Below are 23591 nucleotides of genomic sequence, written 5' to 3'. Positions count from 1 at the left end.
ACAAGGTTCTTCATAAAGTCTTGGATTGTGAAAGCAAACTTTGAGTCTTTACATCGTGCCTAGCAGTATAAACTTCAGCTTTCGGAAACCTGTGATTCACAGATTCATATCTGACTGCTCGTACTCTACAATGAGAAGGGGTTTTTCCCGTATCTTCCCTCTTGAGGTCATTCGATCTGTTATTAAAGGGTAACGTTTTTCCTGTTTTGAACAGTATGACCAGGAGGGTCAAAATTTAAAAACATGAACTAGTTCTAGACTTATTATGCATAGCAGCATAATGTCCTCGGAATATTTTCCTTATTATTGCCACATCCTGTGTTTGTCGTTCTTCATGCTTTTATAAGTGCTTGGTATGCCAAATTAACCCATATAGGAGAGATTTGACATGGTATACACACATATAAAAAGAAGTTTGGATCACCTTGGTTCCGAGAGTTCTGGAACCTGTACAGAAAATTGAATTGAATAGAGATCAACACAAACATAATTCTGCCCTTTTTATTGCTCATGGAAACCGTACATTGATTGTTGCACCATCATACAGCGAGACCTTCAGAGGTGGTAATCCAGATAGCTGTACACACCAGTAACTCTAAAACACAGTAGCACGTCCTCTTGCATTGATGCATGCCTGTGTTCGTCGTGGCATACTATCCACAAGTTCATCAAGGCACTGTTGGTCGAGATTGTCCCAATCCTCAACGGCGATTCGGCGTGGATCCCTCAGAGTAGTTGGTGGGTCACGTCGTCCATAAACAGCACTTTTCAGTCTATTCCAGGCATGTTCGACAGGATTCAGGTCTGGAGAACATGCTGGCCACTCTAGTCGAGTGATACCGTTATCCCGAAAGAAGTCATTCACAAGTTGTGCACGACGGGGGTGCGAACTGCCATTCAAGAAGACGATTGCCTCGCCAATATGCTGCCGATATGGGTACACTATCGGTCGGAGGATGGCATTCACGTATCGTTCAGCCATTACGACGCCTTCCGTGACCACCAGCGGCGTACGTCGGCCCCACATAATGCCACCCCAAAACAGCAGGGAACCTCCACCTTGCTCCACTCGCTGAGCAGTGTGTCTAAGGCGTTCAGCCTGGTCGGGTTGCCTCCAAACTCGTCTCCTACGATTGTCTGGTTGAAGGCATATACGACACTCATCGGTGACGAGAACATGATGCCAGTCCTGAGTTGGCCATTTGGCATGTTCTTGGACCCATCTGTACCGCGCTGCATGGTGTCGTGGTTGCAAAGATGGACCTCGCCATGGACGTCGGGAGTGAAGTTGCGCAACATGCACCCTATTTCGCATAGTCTGTGTCGTAATACGTTGTTCTGTGGCTGCACGAAAAGCATTGATCAACATGGTAGCGTTGCTGTCAGGGTTGCTCCGAGCTATAATCCGCAGGTAGCGGTCATCCACTGCAATAGTAGCCCTTGGCCGGCCTGAGTGAGGCATGTCATCGACAGTTCCAGTCTCTCTGTATCTCCTCCATGTCTGAACAACATCGCTTTGGTTCACTCCGAGACGCCTGGACACTTCCCTTGTTTAGATCCCTTCCTGGTTTAAAGTAACGATGCTGACGCAATCGAACCGCGGTATTGACCGTTTAGGCATGGTTGAACTACAGACGACACGAGCCGTGTGCCTCCTTCCTGGTGGAATGACTGGAACTGATCGGCTGTCGGACCCCCTCCGTCTAATAGGCGCTGCTCATACAAGGCTGTTTAGACCTTTGGGCGGCTTTAGTGACACCTCTGAACAGTCAAAGGGACTGTGTCTGTGATACAATATCCACAGTCAACGTCGGTCTTCAGGAGTTCTGGGAACCGGGATGATGCAAAACTTTTTATGATGTGTGTTATAACGAACATTCGCAATTTCTTGGCCAGAAATGACGTCTTGCTGACGTGATCGGAAGGGTGGCCATTGTGAGTTTATAAGAAGCCTAAGTAGCTGTGGTATGGGCCGTTATCCGGTCGGCCGCATTTTCTAATATGCGCGCCGCCAGTTTCGCTGCCGCGTTTCCTACAGCCGCCAACGTGGCACGAGGGCGTTGCCACGAGCTATTACGCCGCAGCCAATGAGATGCAAGCGGCGGGTGTACTTAAGTTCGAACATTCATGCGCTGACACATTTTGTTTGTTTGCCAGTTGAATAACATTTATAGCCTTTCATAGGGGCCAGCGCCCGACATCTTCAGAATAGAATAAATCTTTTTTATCTGTATATATTTCCACATTCAGATCTACTGTTAGTAACTGACCCTACTAGTACAGCAACAAATTTTTGTGTTGTTTTTACTGTTTTATTATATACAGAATAAATTAATACCTGAATTTTCTGTTTATAAACGGCATCTGTTTCTCGCTCCTGTATCCACTAAAACACCACACAGCGTGCAAGGAAGACATAACAATAGCTACAAGTGATCAGTAATCTGTCAGACATCTCACTCAAGGTAATGAAATAATACTTCCCTCACACTTACGAAGAGAGTTTGATTTCGCGTCGGACTGGTCATTGCTGTGTTCTTTCCCAGAAACACCTCTGAATGCCATGGAGTGCGTTAATAAAACACTTCTTGACTGTGGATGCATCTGTAAGCTGCGAGTTACATCGCCATTGTGTGCATATCGCAGGCGGCAGAATATTCCTCAAGGCAAGGGATGCCTCTTTTTTTTCTAACGTGAGAATGTGTGTGCGTGTGCTTTTTAGGCCAGAACCTTGTAGGAAGTCTATGTCTCCTTTAATTACCAAGGTTTCCGCACCAGAGACAATCTATTTGCTCTGAACGAACTTGCATTTCGAATGCTGCGTGGTGCTCGAAGTAGTGTGGCTGCTTCTTGTGATTCCACTCTGAAGTTGATAACGTCCTACTGTGATCTGGACATAACTTCTGGAAAACTAACGGAAAATAATTGTAGACCGCGCTGAATAGTATACAAGCAGCTGTTCCACCTGAGCCACTCATCTCCGTGAAGGGTTTGGAGAAAGTGAAGACGCTGCTGGAATAAGATGTACATAGCATTGCGGTAAGAGTTGCGTCTCATGTCATGCATTCCAATTGTAAATGGGTATCAACAAATACGAATCAGTGACTGGAGAATTAAATGTGAAGTTGTTTGAACAGGCGGGGCGTGAATGTCACTTTCGATATTTCGCATATGATGCCAACGAGGAGAGTGGACCTTGTTGTTGACAATGAAGGAAAAGTAGTGCTTTTAGTAATAAAATAATGAGTACTATTTGTTTTTTCTCACTCCGTTATACATTATATAAAGAAACGCTTCACTATTGATTCCTCGTTCTGTCGAGATCTTCCTCTTTTTACTGACTTAAGTGTAATCAGCGTGAAAGCTGAAATAGTTGAAGAACTGCATTGCCGACCATACAAAGTTTATTCTGGGAGAGCGATTATTGTGAAAGCAATCGACAATCTTCATCACGCTGATTTGGTTGTCCTGATTGCATTTACAAATACAATTCAGGTTGCAAATATTTATTAATAGTGATTTATGTGTACTCTAAATATGTATGGATCACCGATCTAAAGATAAAAACTGGTGCTAAAGTTGCCGGTGCACTTCGAAAAATATACAAAACAAAACAGGATTTTACAATGCTCATTTCCTGAATCTAATCGGAAAACGTAAGGTTAACCACTAACTGTCATTTTCAACATTGAACGCTACAGGTAAATTCAATAAAACACCTATGACGTAACTAGAAATTAAGAACTTTCAAGTAAGAGTAACTGTGAAAGTGGCACATTATTGGAGCAAATTGGCAAAGTAATCGTATGTATTGTGATGTGAGCTCTAAATATTTATTGTGATCAAATGGAAGTTTGGAGAAATTGTGGAAGAATGCTTTAGGCTACACATCAAGATACAGTTTATAAGAGACCATCATATTAAAGTAAGTGCCATAAATTGAAGATGATGTAAATTTGAGAATCTGTGCCGGCTGGCGTGGCGGAGCAGTACTAGTCGCTTCAGCCTGGAACCGCGCGATCGCTACGGTCGCAGGTTCGATTCCTGCCTCGGGCATGGATGTGTGTGATGTCATTAGGTTAGTTAGGTTTAAGTAGTTCTAAGTTCTAGGGGACTGATGACCTCAGATGTTGAGTCCCATAGTGCTCAGAGCCATTTTTTTGAGAATCTGCTCCACTTCCAAACAGTGAAACACTCACCAGTTATGTAACAGTTGAACAGTGTTAACCGCTCGTAACAGCATCCAGAGTGACTAATATTAACAGTTCTGCTCTTCGACAACCTATTTCAGAACAGGTGTAACAAATAATTGTCTCTGCAAAACTGACTTCATCTCTTCTTTTACAGAATATAGCTACAGATATTGTGCAGTCTCACTAATAACAAAATGGACTTAGTTATAGTAATTTACATGCAAAGAAGATATATTTGCGTTTAAAAAGGCGAACTCTGTTAGCTTACTAAGCCATAACCAGTTTTAAAACTTCTGAAGGTTTACTTAAAAGAACTGCTACCATTGTAACGATTTCTTGAATGTCTTTGCTTATTAAGTTGATTCCTAAAGGAAATTACCAGTCAAAACAGGTCGATGAATCATGACTGAAAGGGAACTTGTTGGGAGGTAAGAGTATAGTATTGTTTCTGTTACATAATTGTTAATACCTCGCTAAGATATTAAATGTGGATGACGTTAATATTCTCATAAATTAATCAGGAAAGAAGTGTAATTAACTCACCGTGTCTATCAGTTTGTTTTCAAAAGAGTGTTGCTTTGTTCATTGTTCAAGGTAGACCTGCCTGACCACAGATTACCCTCGTTTCACAAAATTTTAACTTGCTACCGTAAATTATTGTCATCATCCCGAGCTAGAACGTGTGCAACAGACTCCACATTCAGTTAACTGTTCTTGTGATAGATTCTAATAATTCTATTTATTCTAATAATAAGTGTTATGGAAATTTTTTTAAATTCTTCGATATTCTTTTGATTTTGAGGACACTCATGGTGGTGTGGTTCTTTTGAACAATGTTTCAGTTACGGATATTTATACATTAACTTTTCTTTGTCATCTGAGTGCTCATTATGTGCTCTAAATGCTACACTTTTCAGTTACATGTTTCAACAAATGACTGTTTCTAAAATAATTACACTCAGTCATTAACATACACTCCTGGAAATGTAAAAAAGAACACATTGACACCGGTGTGTCAGACCCACCATACTTGCTCCGGACACTGCGAGAGGGCTGTACAAGCAATGATCACACGCACGGCACAGCGGACACACCAGGAACCGCGGTGTTGGCGTCGAATGGCGCTAGCTGCGCAGCATTTGTGCACCGCCGCCGTCAGTGTCAGCCAGTTTGCCGTGGCATACGGAGCTCCATCGCAGTCTTTAACACTGGTAGCATGCCGCGACAGCGTGGACGTGAACCGTATGTGCAGTTGACGGACTTTGAGCGAGGGCGTATAGTGGGCATGCGGGAGGCCGGGTGGACGTACCGCCGAATTACTCAACACGTGGGGCGTGAGGTCTCCACAGTACATCGATGTTGTCGCCAGTGGTCGGCGGATGGTGCACGTGCCCGTCGATCTGGGACCGGACCGCAGCGACGCACGGATGCACGCCAAGACCGTAGGATCCTACGCAGTGCCGTAGGGGACCGCACCGCCACTTCCCAGCAAATTAGGGACACTGTTGCTCCTGGGGTATCGGCGAGGACCATTCGCAACCGTCTCCATGAAGCTGGGCTACGGTCCCGCACACCGTTAGGCCTTTTCCGCTCACGCCCCAACATCGTGCAGCCCGCCTCCAGTGGTGTCGCGACAGGCGTGAATGGAGGGACGAATGGAGACGTGTCGTCTTCAGCGATGAGAGTCGCTTCTGCCTTGGTGCCAATGATGGTCGTATGCGTGTTTGGCGCCGTGCAGGTGAGCGCCACAATCAGGACTGCATACGACAGAGGCACACAGGGCCAACACCCGGCATCATGATGTGGGGAGCGATCTCCTACACTGGCCGTACACCACTGGTGATCGTCGAGGGGACACTGAATAGTGCACGGTACATCCAAACCGTCATCGAACCCATCGTTCTACCATTCCTAGACCGGCAAGGGAACTTGCTGTTCCAACAGGACAATGCACGTCCGCATGTATCCCGTGCCACCCAACGTGCTCTAGAAGGTGTATGTCAACTACCCTGGCCAGCAAGATCTCCGGATCTGTCCCCCATTGAGCATGTTTGGGACTGGATGAAGCGTCGTCTCACGCGGTCTGCACGTCCAGCACGAACGCTGGTCCAACTGAGGCGCCAGGTGGAAATGGCATAGCAAGCCGTTCCACAGGACTACATCCAGCATCTCTACGATCGTCTCCATGGGAGAATAGCAGCCTGCATTGCTGCGAAAGGTGGATATACACTGTACTAGTGCCGACATTGTGCATGCTCTGTTGCCTGTGTCTATGTGCCTGTGGTTCTGTCAGTGTGATCATGTGATGTATCTGTCCCCAGGAATGTGTCAATAAAGTTTCCCCTTCCTGGGACAACGAATTCACGGTGTTCTTATTTCAATTTCCAGGAGTGTTGTTGAGGTTGAGTAATACTGACCCCAGTTATTATCCTATTTCTTGTGCTTTACACTAGTTACGCTTATCACTTAAATTACACTAAGGCAATGGAAGAGCATTTATCATATTTTTATTTTACTAACTTCTGGAAAGAGAATTAAGACTAGGCAGATATTATAGCACGAAGCTCTATACGAAATCAGGAGTAGAAAAAAAGAAAAAAATGCATGTTTGGAGATTAAATTACTTAAAATGTTGTTACTCGCTTGATATTAACAGAGATCTTTTTACATTGGCAGTATGTTCCTTTTTTTATACAATTATTCTAAGTAGTGAGTCGTGTTTAAAAGTTTTTCTAACTTAACGTTGTATAATATTTCCACTGCCCTTCTAGCACCTTTCCATAGACAGATTTCTGACCTTTGGTTGTGGATTATGTTGACAAAAATGTGGTGATTTACAACAAAATCAAGGGAAAGCTACTTTTAACACAAACAAATGTATATTCTATCAAGATAAGGATGAAAACCTTTAGTGTATTTAGTTCTGTCATGAACATCCACATAAAATCATAATGCACTATTACAACAGTACTATGAAAACAGTCATGTGGCTGAGTAACATAACAGAGACTTTTATTTATTTATTTATTTATGTTGAGAATACTGGATGACCCTTAGAGGCATATGTGATGGCGTGCAATACATCCTTACTCATGAGTATTATAAGTACCTATAAATTAATAAATGGCAAACGCTTTTTAGGACGATGAATGCACTTGAGTTTTGTGGTAATTATTTACAATGAATAAGTAAGGTAATGTTTGGATAATGTGTCACGCAGCAGATGGTGAGAGGAAAACAGTCAGATAATCGATTCTTGATTACGAGTAAAAGCCTCGATTTCTCCAAAAATTGGAATAATTAGAAAAGAAGTTCCTTTTAGCCTACAGTAATTGTCTGTGGATAGCTGATGCACGGCTGGTGCTGTGCACCTGCACACATGTCTTGAGGATTTATAGTGTCCATGCCACGACGACTGTTGCTGTTTAGCCTTAGACGCATCAGCCCTGCAATAGCCCAGTATCAGCTCACAAATACTGCCCAATGAATGTATCTCTTGCTTGTACTGTGAGAAGTGAAGAATGGACTTTGAGAACAGCACTGTGGTGAATGCGAGCAATGGGTTGGCAGCTCAGACTGTATGAAATCTTATTATTTTGATATTATCATCAGTGTCCTGGAAAAGAACATGAAGAATTTCTCAAAATTAGATGGTCTACAGACTATTCGTTGTGCATACTCAGCAAGAGATGCTACAATTTATTAATGAATGTAGGACTCAGGTAGCTCAAAATGGCTTCTGTTCCTGCTCATCTGTTTGTGCCCTAAGTACATGATTGGAAATGGCAAGTCAAAGAAAATGTCGTTTTAAAATTTAGTTTAAGAACATGTGAAGTAATTATCAACAAAATCTATTCTGTCTGTTCCGCAAACAAGAACAAAAGCAGCTAATGTGCGAGTTGAAACTGCAATTGTACAACGATTCTTATTGGTGATGGGAATGTATTTTTTCACACACCAAATTTGAAAGATTTTTTCATCAGCTCACCCTGTTAGTTAACATTTTCGCGCTGTGTGTGTAGTGTCTTCAAAATATTTAATTAGGTTTGTATGACAGATGAGAGCCGATATCTGTTCGGCAGATGTATCAGCAGCAAGTGCCCATATTGTCGCTATAGAGAGGTTCTGGACTGGATCCAGAGCGCCGCTCATCGGAGGTGGAAACTTTATTTCAAATGGAGCAAGAACAATTTCTGAAACACTGTCTCTCTGAAGAGCAGTGATTTCCGTCTAAACACAAAAGTATTTGCTGCAGGTCACAATTTTCATTTGTTTAGTTTATCTTGAGGAGATAATTCCCATTGTGAGGTGAATTTATACTTCGTTATGACAGAAGATGCAAACTTGCTTTGTGTCTTTGCAGTGGACTTGCTTACATACAGGAGCAGGGCAACGACCTTGAGCACATGACGTTATCGAGCCATGCCGCATTCCCCTGCACTCCAATTCCCGTCCCCTTGCCCCTCATCCATCCTCAGCCCCACCCATCCAGCCTATCACTACACCCTCTCCAACCAATCATAGTGTATTATTAAAATAAACAGCCAATCAGAATACCGAGATGGTAGAACTAAATCGGTCATGCTACTAGGAAAATAAAAAGAAAAGAAAACAGTAAGTCATAGCGATTTTTCGATGACATCAACAAGATGGATGGAAATTTTAAATTCTACGAAATTTTAAAACTTAGATGGAAATTTAGACAAAAAAAAGCTGCCCATTAGCCGTAATTTAAACACACGCATTCAAACTTTGCACCAAAATGTATTTGTATTATCTCTCAAATTATGTAATGTTTTGCACACTTTGCAAACACGTGGAGGGTTGAGATTAATTATTTCCACACCTAACTTGTCTGTACTACTGATTAGAAGACACATAGTTTACTTATTGACACTACTTAAATAATAAGCACCATAACCTATTATCTGTAACCACTAACTAGTAACTTGTAACGGGTAACCCGTAACCTATTCTATGATTACCGTATATCAAGATGGTATCTGTTCCTTTGGACATGTCCGAAATAACAGATACCATCTTCATATAAATAAGGCCATTGATCCTCTTCAGTACAGATGCACTCATATTGCTCAAACTCTTACGGGAATCGGAAGATTGACTTGCGCGAGTAATGAGTATAGTGGGCAGGGGTACTACGAATGTAATGTGTCAGTCTCACGGGGAACGCACCAGAGATAACTCCCTGCAGTCGAACTATCCTCTGTGTGCTCGTAGGCGCGTTTGGCTAGAGAGCTGGCACGGCTAGCTCAGTGTGTTCGGTCAGAGGGTTAGCTGCCCGCTGTAATAAAAAACTGAGTGAACGGATCAACGGTGAACTTTAACAGGTTTGATGGGAGGTCCGCGCCGAACATATCCAACCAACAATTACGATCAAATTGAGATAATAAAAATAAGGAAAAAAACGATAGAGCGTCTACCATGTAAGCAGCAGATCCCGGGTTCGAGTACCGGTCGGGGCTCACATTTGGAACTGTCCCCGTTCATATTCATCAACGCCTGTAAACAGCTAATGGTCTGGATTTCATTGTAATTTTATTCTACGATTAGTGGTCGATAATGATAACTGAATTGGTCAAGAATCGTCAGTGGTCAGTGATGATGATCACTTGTTAGTGATTATCACTGGGTTAGTCAGTGATGGTCAGTGCTCAATGATGATGAACAGTGGTCAAGGATCAACATAAAATTGGTCAACGATGGTCAGTGATCAATGAGGGTTATCAGTGGCGAAAGACGATCACTGGACTGGTCAATGGTCAATGATCATGATCAGTAGTCAATAATGATCAATGAACTTTGTACCAGGCTTATATACTATTTGTTCGCAACGTTCTCTGAGAGGTCTGGATCAGCTGAAGTCGACTCAGTGATGTTCTTCTACATCTTTATCAGAGTGTGCCAGCGGTCATGATTGGAAAGTTTTCAAGTAATTGCACATGTAGTTTCGCGGTTACATGGATCTGTAAATGTACTCTAAGTTGAAAGTGATGTTCCCTGCGCGTAGTACATCTTTCTTATGGTAGAGGTCACTCAAATTACAACAAATCATGTGTCACTCCATGCGATCATGTTATTTTACTTGTGGTTGTGGTAAATGCCATGGCATGTGATCATGTTCTGTTTTCCTTCCGAGGTGATACTTTTGTGAATATTTGTGCTGTAAAGTTGGATACAAGTATATACACGACTGAAGATTGTCATCGTCTTAGCGTATGGGTGTATGAAAAGGGGTCAGACATGTAATGAAATTAGGGAAAAACTTCTTTAATTGTTTCACTAAAGAAGTACCAGCAGTGACTAATCTTCAGAAACTGGAAAGAAAGGCCTTCAAAACTGAGACTGTGACCGATGCACCTTATAGTGAAACATCCAAGTTATGTGACAACTATGAAAGAAGTCACTGCACGCTTAAAAGCTTCATTGTGTCGTTCACCAGCAAAATTGACAAGGAACTGGTCAGCAGAGATGGACATACCTAGAACCTCCATGCGTCATTGGATGAAGAAAGAAGGTTACCATTCATTTCAACCTGGAAGCATCAATGAATTAAAATATCATGATATGAACACATGATGTGATTAGTTCAATCATTTACTTGCAGATTTTCCAACATTAGTGGCTGACCTTAGGGTTATAAAGACAGATGACTGTGCTGTGTGTCTTGGCTCCTGGTCTCAAAATGTTTATGTTACGGCGTAAAGTCAAGAGCTGTCACGCCAGTCGGGACGAGAGACCAGTCACCCAATCGCACGTTACCAACCGCTCTCCAGGTCGACAACGCGGTACAGCGAGCAGCGACCTCTATGCGAAGAGAACATAAGCTCCGCTCCCGACTGGCCGCCGCCCATTTCTGCCAGAAACGTCACGACCAGCGACATGAATAGAAGCGGTCAAAGCTCATTACTTTGCTCGTAGTTCTATGTAGCTCAGACTTAGGAATTGTATGCACTGAAGAACTTGCTTATTGTTTATGTTGCCCTTCGTTTGCGACACATCTATGTATTTCTCGAAGTTAAGTATTGTCACTTACTTTTCGTAATAAAAGTCATTAATACGATTAGTTTGAATTGTTTGTCCAGCGATCAGAGAAAGCAAGTTTCTCAGAGACTCCACATTTGACGAGTAGGCAGCATTCAACAGTTTATATCTGGGCAAACGACGAGCATCGTCATGACGAAGAAATTAATCCACCTCGACATCATGTTATGCTATTGACCGGTGTTATCGGTGACTTTATCATCGGGCCATATTTCTTCGATAGCTCTGTAACAGGGGCATCACAACTCCAGATGTTATCTCACTGGCTGTTACCAGAACACTTCAAATTTGCCCTTCTGAACGATGTTGTTATGCAACGGGATAGTGCCCCTGGACGCTACCGAACTCCAAGACTGTTTGAACAATTAGTTTCAGTTTCAGTTATGGACTGGACATGGAGTACCTCTTATGTGGCTGCCCAGAAGCCTGGACGTAACAACGTACAGTAGTTGGCTGGGTTCCTTCTTAAAGGAGGAGATTTCAGCAATAGCCATAGTACAGATCACGATCAATCTTCTACTGCTAACATACTACTGAATAAACTGCATTAAGGCAAATCCTACTTTATATCACATACACTCCTGGAAATTGAAATAAGAACACCGTGAATTCATTGTCCCAGGGAGGGGAAACTTTATTGACATATTCCTGGGGTCAGATACATCACATGATCACACTGACAGAACCACAGGCACATAGACACAGGCAACAGAGCATGCACAATGTCGGCACTAGTACAGTGTATATCCACCTTTCGTAGCAATGCAGGCTGCTATTCTCCCATGGAGACGATCGTAGAGATGCTGGATGTAGTCCTGTGGAACGGCTTGCCATGCCATTTCCACCTGGCGCCTCAGTTGGAACAGCGTTCGTGCTGGACGTGGAGACCGCGTGAGACGACGCTTCATCCAGTCCCAAACATGCTCAATGGGGGACAGATCCGGAGATCTTGCTGGCCAGGGTAGTTGACTTACACCTTCTACAGCACGTTGGGTGGCAGGGGATACATGCGGACGTGCATTGTCCTGTTGGAACAGCAAGTTCCCTTGCCGGTCTAGGAATGGTAGAACGATGGGTTCGATGACGGTTTGGATGTACCGTGCACTATTCAGTGTCCCCTCGATGATCACCAGTGGTGTATGGCCAGTGTAGGAGATCGCTCCCCACACCATGATGCCGGGTGTTGGCCCTGTGTGCCTCTGTCGTATGCAGTCCTGATTGTGGCGCTCACCTGCACGGCGCCAAACACGCATACGACCATCATTGGCACCAAGGCAGAAGCGACTCTCATCGCTGAAGACGACACGTCTCCATTCGTCCCTCCATTCACGCCTGTCGCTACACCACTGGAGGCGGGCTGCACGATGTTGGGGCGTGAGCGGAAGACGGCCTAACGGTGTGCGGGACCGTAGCCCAGCTTCATGGAGACGGTTGCGGATGGTCCTCGCCGATACCCCAGGAGCAATAGTGTCCCTAATTTGCTGGGAAGTGGCGGTGCGGTCCCCTACGGCACTGCGTAGGATCCTACGGTCTTGGCGTGCATCCGTGCGTCGCTGCGGTCCGGTCCCAGGTCGACGGGCACGTGCACCTTCCGCCGACCACTGGCGACAACATCGATGTACTGTGGAGACCTCACGCCCCACGTGTTGAGCAATTCGGCGGTACGTCCACCCGGCCTCCCGCATGCCCACTATACGCCCTCGCTCAAAGTCCGTCAACTGCACATACGGTTCACGTCCACGCTGTCGCGGCATGCTACCAGTGTTAAAGACTGCGATGGAGCTCCGTATGCCACGGCAAACTGGCTGACACTGACGGCGGCGGTGCACAAATGCTGCGCAGCTAGCGCCATTCGACGGCCAACACCGCGGTTCCTGGTGTGTCCGCTGTGCCGTGCGTGTGATCATTGCTTGTACAGCCCTCTCGCAGTGTCCGGAGCAAGTATGGTGGGTCTGACACACCGGTGTCAATGTGTTCTTTTTTCCATTTCCAGGAGTGTAGTTGTTAAATGAATCATGAGTTCTGGATAACAGTATTCAATCCGTCGTTGCCCTAATACTATTTATTTTCTTATTGTTTCAGATGGTTAGAAATTACAAAAGGATGATAGGGTTTTGAGTTACCAGTTATGGGTTAAAGGCTTTGGGCTACAGGTCACTAGGTTATGGGCTACAGGTTATGGTTTACCGGGCTATGGTAATTGTTTAAGTAGTGTCAATAATGCTTGTATTTTGATAAGTAACACAGACCATTTAGGCACGGAGATAATTAACTTGAAGCATTGTTGTGATTGCAAAGAGTGCAGAATCTTACATACTTTAAGAAATAATACGATTTTATTTTGGTGCAAAGTTCGAATTTTTGTAGAGATATATAATTATACTTCCATATTTCGATAAGCAATCTGCTTGCGAGGTGTGTGAGAAAAGTAATGAAACTGACTTTTTATCTTCCAAAGTTTTTATTTTTTTCATACAACAATATTGTCCTCTTCAAAGCAGTTCCCTTTGGCAGCTGTGCACCGGCGGAATCTTTGTTCCCAGTCTTGACAGCAGCGCTGAAAGTTTTAAAGTAGTTGGGCCTTTAAAATGTCAGTCACATTCTTTTAAATGTTCTACAGAGTCCCAAAATGATGCCATAAATTTTTCAATTTCAGGGAAAGAAGAAGGTCACAGGCACTCGGATCAGGTGAGTAAGGAGGCTGTAGAACAACAGGAATGCCCTTTGTGGCCAAAAGTATGTGGAGAAAGTGGCCATGTGACATGAGACGTCGTCAAGATGCAACATCCACTTGTCTGCAATGTCTGGCTCACTCGACTCACCCTTTTCCTGAGCCCTTCAAGGTCATCTTTGTAAAACACTTGGATGACAGCTTATCGGAAAGAACAAATTATTTATTTAAGCAAAAAAAAAAATACAAACTCAGCATTGTTTTGATCTTTGATTTGCTTTTTTGAGCTTTTTTCGTGTAAGGAGATGTGTTAATGTGTCATTCCTTACTTTGCCACTTTGTCCCAGGATTATACTTAAAAATTTAGGGTTCATCACATGTGATAACACGACTGAACCATTCGTGGTCATTGATAGTCCTCTCGAAGAGATCAACGCAGTCGTTTCTTCGACTGTCCTGCTCAGTTGTGAGGTTTCACGGCATCATTTCGGCACAAGCCATCTGCATATGCAACACTTCGGACACAATTTGATCTACTCTGGAAGTGTTGAAGTTTAACAGGTCACCCACCATCATTATTGTTAAAAATTGATCTTATCTCACAAGAGCAAGAAGCCATTCGATGTTTTCCTCGGTTTTTGAAATTGAAGGTCTCCCTGAGAGATTCATTTTCAACGTGTTCTCGGCATTGCAAAAATGATTTATGCCAGTGAGAAACTTGTGCTCAATAAGGAATGTTCCATTGTTTCCCAGATTCTCCAAGTTTAACACAAAACTTGATGGCATAACGTTGCTCTGTATTCCGCTGTTCCATTTTCGTAACAAACAACAAAAACACAAATTTACTGATGCCGCTCTCAAAAGTCACGTGAAGAGTATACGGAACTGAATGTAGGACCGAGCATCTGGAAGGGTTGAGCACCCTGGTCTACATGAACAAAACAACACAACGCTGCCAGATCGCTTGCAGTGTTGTCAGTCTCATTACATTTATCACACACCTTATATATATATATATATATATATATATATATATATATATATATATATATATATATATGTGTGTGTGTGTGTGTGTGTGTGTGTGTGTGTGTGTGTGTGTGTGTGTGTGTGTACTTTCGACATATCAAGTCCTCTCCCAGAAGCTGACACATTCAGTAGCTGTCACCTCCCACAGTTGGTGGCATTGCCAGCAACTTACACACACAGTTGCTGACACCCACTGCAGATACACACTGATTTTAATGAGTTATGGAATATTTCCTGTATAAGTAATTGTTACTTTAATGTGGTACAAAATCATCGTATATATTACAGAGGGATTACATTTTTCTATTATGAAACGGTGAAAAATGACAACTTTCTGTACTGTATTGGAGGTAGCCATTATGATCGGATTACGAGGCCGTGAAGAAAAGTAACACTTTAAATTTTTTAATGTAAAAACTCTTAAAGCTTCATAAATAAAAAAAGAACTTTATTAACAGTGTACGTCCTTATTCTTCATGTCTACATTTTGTAAACATAGTCACCATGTCAACGAACACATTTGTCTCAATAAGAGAAGAGTTTATTGATACCATCACTGTAGAATGTTTGAGCCGCAACCTCACCTCCTCTTGCATGCTTCATCACTATCGAAGTGAGTACCTCAGAGGTGTTCTTTAAGATGTACAAACAAGTGATAAATAGATATGGCCAAGGCAGGACTTATAGCCCTATACAGACCCTATACACACAATTGTGTGGGTGCGGTCTATTTGCGTTGCAACATCATATTATTCCGCTATGCAGTTGAGTCCCAAGTCACACGAGTGTGCAGGAATCGCTGTTTCGTATACAACTCGAGTTATATCGATGTCTCGTTACAGACGCGAGATATTGTGTCTTAATCTTTGGTAATTTTCAAGATGGCAGGTCGGAAGCATGTCTGTCGAGGTAAATGTTTATTATGCTTTATTTATTGCGTTTTGACATTTGGAAAAATATGCTTGAGATTCCGAAAGGTGTACAGAAGTAAATAAAAATATATCCGCCACAATTATTTGAATATTTTCATAGCTACAATGACTATAACATCCACACGCACAATTGTGCGTGTTGGGACTATTTTACCGACACATGGTCGTTTTCGGTCGATGTTTGTGGTTACGTTACGGAACAGATTACGGAATAGATAAGTCATTTTACCATTGTATTTACGCTTTATTTTCACAGTTAGTTTGTTTGTTTCGTTTTAGGGCTTACTGACGAGGAAATTCTAGCCATATTAGATGACTCTGAAGTGGAAGTCTTCAGTAGTGATGACGAATTGTTAGATACAACTTGGACTCTTCCAACAATCAAACCTAGACTTGGAGAAAGCTCTGAATCTTCTGACGAGAAGGAAAATTGTAACAATGCTTCTGCAACAATACTACCAGTTGCTCTAGAAGTTCAGGACAATTTTCCCAGTGAACACAGTAGAAAGAATTCTAAAAAAGCAGTGGAAACACATTGTCGTTTGTCCTCTTGGAGAAAAAGACCATTCACATCCAAAATTTTAGCGCGCTTAGAGAGTGAGGTAGGACAGGAAATTAAAGCTCCTAAGAGCTATTTCAGTGAGTACTACCCAGAAGATTTTTTTCAGTTAGCATCTGACTGCACTAACAGTTACTACTTTTCGAAGAAAGAGAAGTTGCTTCATACAAATCCTCAAGAGATAAAAAAGCTGTATGGCATGCATTTACTTGTGGGATGCATTAGATATCCTCGTACACATATGTACTGGCAGAAGTCATTGCGTATGCCAACTATTGCAGATTGTATGGCTAGAGACAGGTTCTTCATTCTCAGAACAGCACTGCATGTTGTGGACACTATCAACATTCCACGTGAATCAGAAACTAAAAGATAGTGGAAAGTACAATCTGGAATTAATGTTGTACGCAGTGCTTGTTTGAGACTTCCCCCCCCCCCCCCCCCCCCTCTGAAAATGATTATTGCATTGATGAGCAAATGGTACGATTTACTCAACGCTGCACATTGTCTCAGTATGTACCAAACAAACCGCGCCCTTTGAGAATTAAAAACTTTGTTTTGGCAACAACGAAAGGTTTAGTACTTGATTTTGAATTTTATCAAGGTAAATCAACTCCTCTGCCAGATGTTGGCCTTGTTCTTGGGCCATCTGTAATACTTCGCCTTGCTCAAACATTACCTCACGGTGCAAGACTATATTGTGACAGATATTTTACAGCTTTGCCATTGTTGCAACAGTTATTTGACCTAGGGCTGGAAGCAACAGGAACCATAATGAAAAACGGAGTGAAACCAGTTCACCTGACTGAAGAAAAAAGGCTGAAAAGAGGAGATACGGAAGAATTCTGCAGGGACGATGATAAAATAGTCATTGTCCAGTGGAAAGATTAAAAAACTGTGACCCTTGCCTCTACTTGTACAGGATGTGAACCTGTAAGCAATGTTGAGAGATGGAGCAAACCAGAAAAGAAGTACATCTTAGTGACATGTCCTGCACTCGTAGTGAAGTACAACCTGTGTATGGGAGGAGTGGACCTCTGCGATCAAATGATGGCGACCTACAGGACTTTCTTGAAGACAAAGAAGTGGGCTTTAAAAGTTTTGATTCATTTACTTGATTTGGCTTGCGTCAATTCCTGGTTACAATACAAAGTTGAATGCGAAGCCAATAAAGTACAAAAGAAAAACACTTTAGATCTTCTTGGATTCCGACAAGTGATTGGGGAAGCGCTAATTTCTTCTTCTTCAGGACAGGAACATGAAAGTGAATCCGATGAAGAGCCAACAAATAAAATGTACAAACCAGCAAACACACCATGTGATGAGAAGCGGCTAGGCGGATATCATCACTGGCCAACTGTTGATGATTTGCCTTCAGCTCGTTGCTGCAGGAAAAAAAAAAAAAATTCCAAGAAGAGGACGAGAACAAGATGTCTGAAGTGTAATATTTATTTGTGTTTGTCAAAAGGCAGTAATTGCTTTCGTGAATATCACTGCAAGAAATGACATAAATATGTAAGACAATCCCGACCCGCACAATCGTGTGGCTTCAAAATTTGTATCAAAATTAAAAAATAAAATTTTGTAAGCAATTGGTCCACGATTCCATATTTTTTTGTTACAAAAATGCGTATATTTCAAAATTTTCATTTCAAGTTTGGGTGGGGGTCTGAAAGGGATAGAGCATGTTTAGTGACAGTGAACCCAAGGCGTCGAATTGTTGTAGACGTCACAGCAGTCGCATATGGTCGGGCACTGTCATGCTGTAATCGTGCTTTAAATTTTCTCGATTACATTTCAGTTTTTCTCACACACAAACACAGTTGTGTTACACGCCACCGTGTTACATGCTACAGTTTGGAGCCCTAAAATGGCAGAGCGTTGCAATTTGCTTCAGCGAAGTGGGAAAGTGAACTCAGGAATGTGCATGACATATAATATCTCTACAGATATTGTGAACAGAGTAAAATAATTCGGGGGCATTACTTTTCAGCACGTCCTCATACATTGCAGGCTAAACTGCTTTTTTCCATGTTCTTATTGCTTACCTTGCTAATTGTTGGTGAAGTATAGGCTGTAAGTTAGATCTGCAGTAGTTCTCGAGATGAATTTAATGTTGTCAACAAACGAGCCGTGTCTGTTTCAGCTTCTAATACAGCAATTTAGATGCGTAAATATTTAATATTATGGTCCATAGAATCTTACATTTTTTAAGAAATAATACAATTCTATTTTGCTCGAATTTTCGTAGAGCACTGTATTTATACTTTCATAATACGATAAGCATATAAGCTGCAAGTGTTTTTATGATTAATACAGACAATATAGACGGGCAAATATTTAATTTAAAAACAATTTAGATGTGGAAATATTTAATTTGAAACCTCATTGTGCTAAAAAATTGAGTGAAATATTACACATTATGCAAAATAATATAACTTTTTTGGCTGCTAAGTTCAAATTTTCACAGAGATCTGTAATTAGACTTTGTTTCTTAATAAGCAATGTGTGAATGTGTTTTCATATACTCGATAAATGATGAATAATTTTGTCAAAGAGTTTACTTTCTCGATATCGATTCTGTCTCGTTACACAACTTTTTTTGTAGATGTTTCAACTCTGTCATAATCTTTGGGTGTGATATGAGTTTAAACATAAGAGAAGTTGTCGTTGTCTATTAAAAAATTATGCAGTTGAAGTATTAAGTCGCAATAAAATCGTCGAAACACCTTCTTCCTAATATGCTGTTTGCTCAGTTTTTTTGCATTTGGGCCATGTTGTGCGTGTGTGATTGTGTTTTTATGTCGTGTATCTATATTATAAATTGGTGTAGATTAATAGTTGATTACAGGAAATATAATCTGAAAACGTTTAGAGAATCTTTACACCGTACTTCTGACTTTAAATGTTGGAAACTTCGTTGAAAGTTGCTATCGTACATACCCACTAATAGACCTGAGTCATTTGTGATAAAAGCAATAACCGTCAATCAGTACCATTAGTTATATTTTTCTTGTGTATAATATGATGCATTGTCTTTATCCTCCCTAAAATGGTGGCTGAAATGCGGAAATATTTTGGTTTATGGGTTCGTTGCGACTCACATCGACAGTAGGTCTAATTAATTACACTATTGTAGGAAATTAGACAGCTTCTTTATTTGTGTGCTTGTCTGCTTACTGTATTATTTAACATGATTTCCTGCAGTTATAAGCCTGCTCAGGTTAGTTTAACGATTTCGAGCTCTTTGGCCTAACTTAGGCCTGATGTCGATAGTCAAGTTTATCATGTTATTTGTAGATTTTAGGAATGCAAATAGCATTGGAGCACTTACTTTAGAATTCAAAATCGTGTTTTAGGCTCTATGTTGGTTGATATGCGTGTATGAGGACAATAAAATAACGATACTTGACATAAACCTTGCACTTTTTGGGTTGCTGACGTATTTTATTAGTCATTTTAGAAATGGAAAGAACATTTGATCCTTGAGAACCCTTTGAGATTCGAAAAAGAAGTAGTTTATGCTATGTCTTATACTATGGTAGAGCAATCTTAATGAATATTTAATAGTGAAGCTAGCTGTCCGACGAAGACAAGCAGAAGGAGAATAAAGCAGTTATTGATTTTATTTCACCTGTTTGAAGTTTTGCAGAACAGCATTTAAAGTAAAACTCATGTTACGCAACGACATATTACTAATTTGTTACTTACACTGGCTAAGCAAATGTTGGTTTAACATTCTAATATTCCAATGAAATTTACTGATACAACTGGTGAGCCAGTCCATAAACAATTTTTTTCAGTCAGTAATGAAAACATAACTGACAACATTTTCGACATTTTACTCGATTCACATGACTTTTTTCAAGTGGGTGTAGTGCTTTTGGTAAATAATTGAGGCCACTCGGATACTTCAGCTTATAGCCCTGATGGGGCTACATTGTAGTTGGCTCTTTCATTTTAATGGTGGCTAAAATTCTAAGTTCTGATTGATTGAGAGGGGAAAAGTTTGGTAAATTATGCAGTATGTGTGTGTGTGTGTGTGTGTGTGTGTGTGTGTGTGAGTGTGTGTTTGTTTGTTTAAATTTACGGGTCATTGTTACCATTAATTGCTTTTCCTTAAAATTACCCATTAACTTTTCAGACTTTTTAGAATTTTAAATTCTCCTCCATCTTTATTATGTTATCGAAGAAGGGAGTTTGGCTCGTTTCTTTATTTCTTACTTTTCCCACTAACACAGTTGGGCTAGTTCCTCCATTCTATTGTTTTGATGCGTTGTTTCATTTTAATCCCAAACTGTCTTTAACTGGAGAGGGAGAAAGGTGAGGGAGATGAGGGGTGGGGTAGGCAGAATGGAGGAGTGTGTGGGAGGCAAAGGAAGTAGCGGAGAAGTTGGGATGGGAGGGGGAGGGGAATATGCGAGTGATGTGACTTGATAACGTTGTTCGTTCGACGTCATTGCCCTGCCCCTGCGTGTAGACAACGGCAGTGCAAAGGTCAAACTGTTCCAGACAGTAAGCGGACATACTGCTCACTTATGTACATTAGCGACTTCAGGTTCAGAGATATGATGTATGATAAATCTTTACGATAGTTTTGAAACCCATAGTACAACATTCCGTCTTCATTCTTTACGCAAGGCGCGGTACTATTCATTATCAGGTCATCTATACTTAAACCAACTGGTAACAGAAATGAGTGGCAGCTGTCTTTGACTGAAATACTACGAAACAGTTTGATTAAAAAACTTTGATCTAGTCTTCCTGTAGGTACATATCATCGGTATTTCGTGATTAGAGAAGAAAGAACGAAAAGGTACTGTGCTACCTCATCAGTTCACCGATAGCAGAGGAGCCCTTCATATCATCCGAAGGAGGAAGGCATTCTCTCAGTGTTTCCAGCCTGCTGGCTTTCTACACAGCTGCTGTATCCTGCTCACAAGTAATTTCCTGCTGTGATTGATGCAAAGAAGGAACAATGTAGCTAGACTCTGAAAGTAATAGGCGTGTTGAAGCCACCTCTGATCCGAACTGTGCCTCGGAGATAAAACTCATGAGTAGGAGCGATTTTAATTCTCTTGCGCCATTGGCACCACTTCCTGAAAGATATTTCGCCTAACAAGACGACGACCCAGCTCACCGTCATCGTAAAGTAAATTACAAAGTAGAAGACAAGGACATCCTTGTCGTTGTTGGCGTCTGTGACCATCCCGCTAGCTGATGGTTGACCGTCATACCGCAGCAAACCGGCCTCCACAATGCGGAGGATCGTATCGCTGATCACAGGCGCCAGAGGATTGCCTTTGGCCAGCACCATCGATATAGGGCTGGAGACGACGCTGTCTCTTAGAGGAGTGAAGAGCGGGGCGCCCAACTCGTCGTGATATTTGGTTCTCCCAATATGCTTGAAGCCTACATCGGGTGCGAGCACAGCTACGTTTCTATCGTATGCAATGCGCCGAGCGCAGTCATCGAATGACGTGCATACTTCGGTGATATTGATTGAGCCAGGTTTCTGAAAAGTGGGATAGAACTCAGCTATGGAGGTTAAAGAGGCTCCTCGCAGCCCCGACTGTACAAGTTCCTCGTCGTCTGTAATAGCGGGGCTGAATACGGGATGCGATAAGCGACTTGTAATAACTGACGACAGTGAGGTCTCCATTGCCATAGAAAATAAAATCCAACTGAGGAAAGCCACCCTGGCGCTAAGAACGGAGGGTTCTTTGACTGGCACGGAGAAGCTAACAGAGAACGTGGCGAAGCAGCTGTCCTCATAGCTGCTGTACTCCGGTACTCCTCGACTGGACGATGCAGCCCAAATGACGAGACTGATAACTGCATTAAGAGCTGCCATGATGAGTATAACCTCCGCAGGCGCTTCTGAAAACACGGAATGTAAACCGGACAATCTCTCTGGACGCGGCGTGAACCACACGAGGCTTTGTTGCATGTAGCTGGTGGTGCATTCGAGAGGGTCCGAATTGCAGATGGCCACAGGCAAACCACCAAGTGCAAGGTCTGCGTGGCCAGCAATGAGCTCTCCAGCCACTCCACTCCACGTACCATTGGCCAGCAGCCGACCAAACGCTGGTAGCCAAGTACCATCATCAGTCAGCCTCAGAGGGAAACCGCGAATCTGGGCTACCAGCTGCAGCATTGACACTTCGTAACCTGCAAAATATCTTTTGCCGTCTTCATTTTCCTGAACCATGGTTAGTGGCACATAAGGATAGACCAAAGCAGTCACTGGGCATTCTTCCTCAGTTCTCGGTAGTTTTCTTGGTAAGGCTAATGTCGGAAATTTTATAATGTGGCTACTTCTCAAATCCCAGTGGCCAATTAGAGTCAGACGCCCGGAAGCGCCTGTACAGTTTGTGTATGACAAGTTACGAAGCCAAGTGTACAGTGTCGCTGCCATACTTGTCTTCTCAAATGCTGGTTGGGGATTAACATCGAGTACCAAGACAGAGGCGTCGAGTACGTGACTTTTATCGAGTATTTGGTGCAAGGAATACTGAGAGTCCCGTCCCCGTAGGTCTGCTGAAATGAAGATGACCAGAAACGTAGTGTGTAGCGTCCAGTGACGTGGCCATTTCTGGGACGTAGTTAGGAAACTCTGCAACGTCAAATTGAAGCCTACATCGTCACGCAGGATAACAATGCGACCTGTCACAGGTTCGCCAGCGATAGCTGCTGTGGCGGCACGGGGAACAGGCGTACGTAATAGCAGGACTGGAAAGTGCAAGACGCGCAGAAGTGACGTCAAGAGACCAGGCGCCGCCGCATAGTCCGTCACCAGTAGGGGGCCTCGAGAGAAGCCGCGCTCTCGCAGCGTCAGAAACAGAAGGCGCTCCAGCACGGGCGAGGGCTGGTACTGCCAAAGACCAGCTGAGGCCACCAACATCATCTGCACCCACAGCATCCGCTCTATAACAGAAAAGCATCCAGTACTAAACAACGTTGAAGATAGATTTTCATCCGAAAAATCTAAAAGACATGCTAACAAAATGATGTAGAAGCTAAGAGAAAACAAAAGAAAATGTGTTGTGTCTCAACAAAATACTTTCATTTCGCATTTTCATTTTTAGCTGAATAGTCTTCGAAATAAAATTGTTGTTGACAATAAAATAGTATGAAAAGAGAAA

The 23591-nt window shown here is 42.5% G+C and overlaps 1 protein-coding gene across 1 annotated transcript; it reads right to left on the bottom strand.

The window, feature by feature from the left end:
* Positions 1-21430: 21430 nt before the first annotated feature.
* On the bottom strand, positions 21431-22657 carry LOC126456152 (glutamate receptor ionotropic, kainate 4-like). Its single transcript, XM_050091905.1, has one exon. It carries the CDS (start codon positions 22655-22657, stop codon positions 21431-21433), a length of 1227 nt encoding a protein of 408 aa, XP_049947862.1.
* Between the last annotated feature and the right edge of the window lie 934 nt (positions 22658-23591).

Source organism: Schistocerca serialis, chromosome 2 (assembly GCF_023864345.2).
Source record: "Schistocerca serialis cubense isolate TAMUIC-IGC-003099 chromosome 2, iqSchSeri2.2, whole genome shotgun sequence".
NCBI lineage: Eukaryota > Metazoa > Arthropoda > Insecta > Orthoptera > Acrididae > Schistocerca > Schistocerca serialis.
This window is presented reverse-complemented; position numbering and strand designations above follow the sequence as displayed.

Bases quoted from the DNA above. Each gene is read 5' to 3' on its own strand.
- LOC126456152 (XM_050091905.1), bottom strand. From the start codon at position 22,657: ATGGTTCAGGAAAATGAAGACGGCAAAAGATATTTTGCAGGTTACGAA.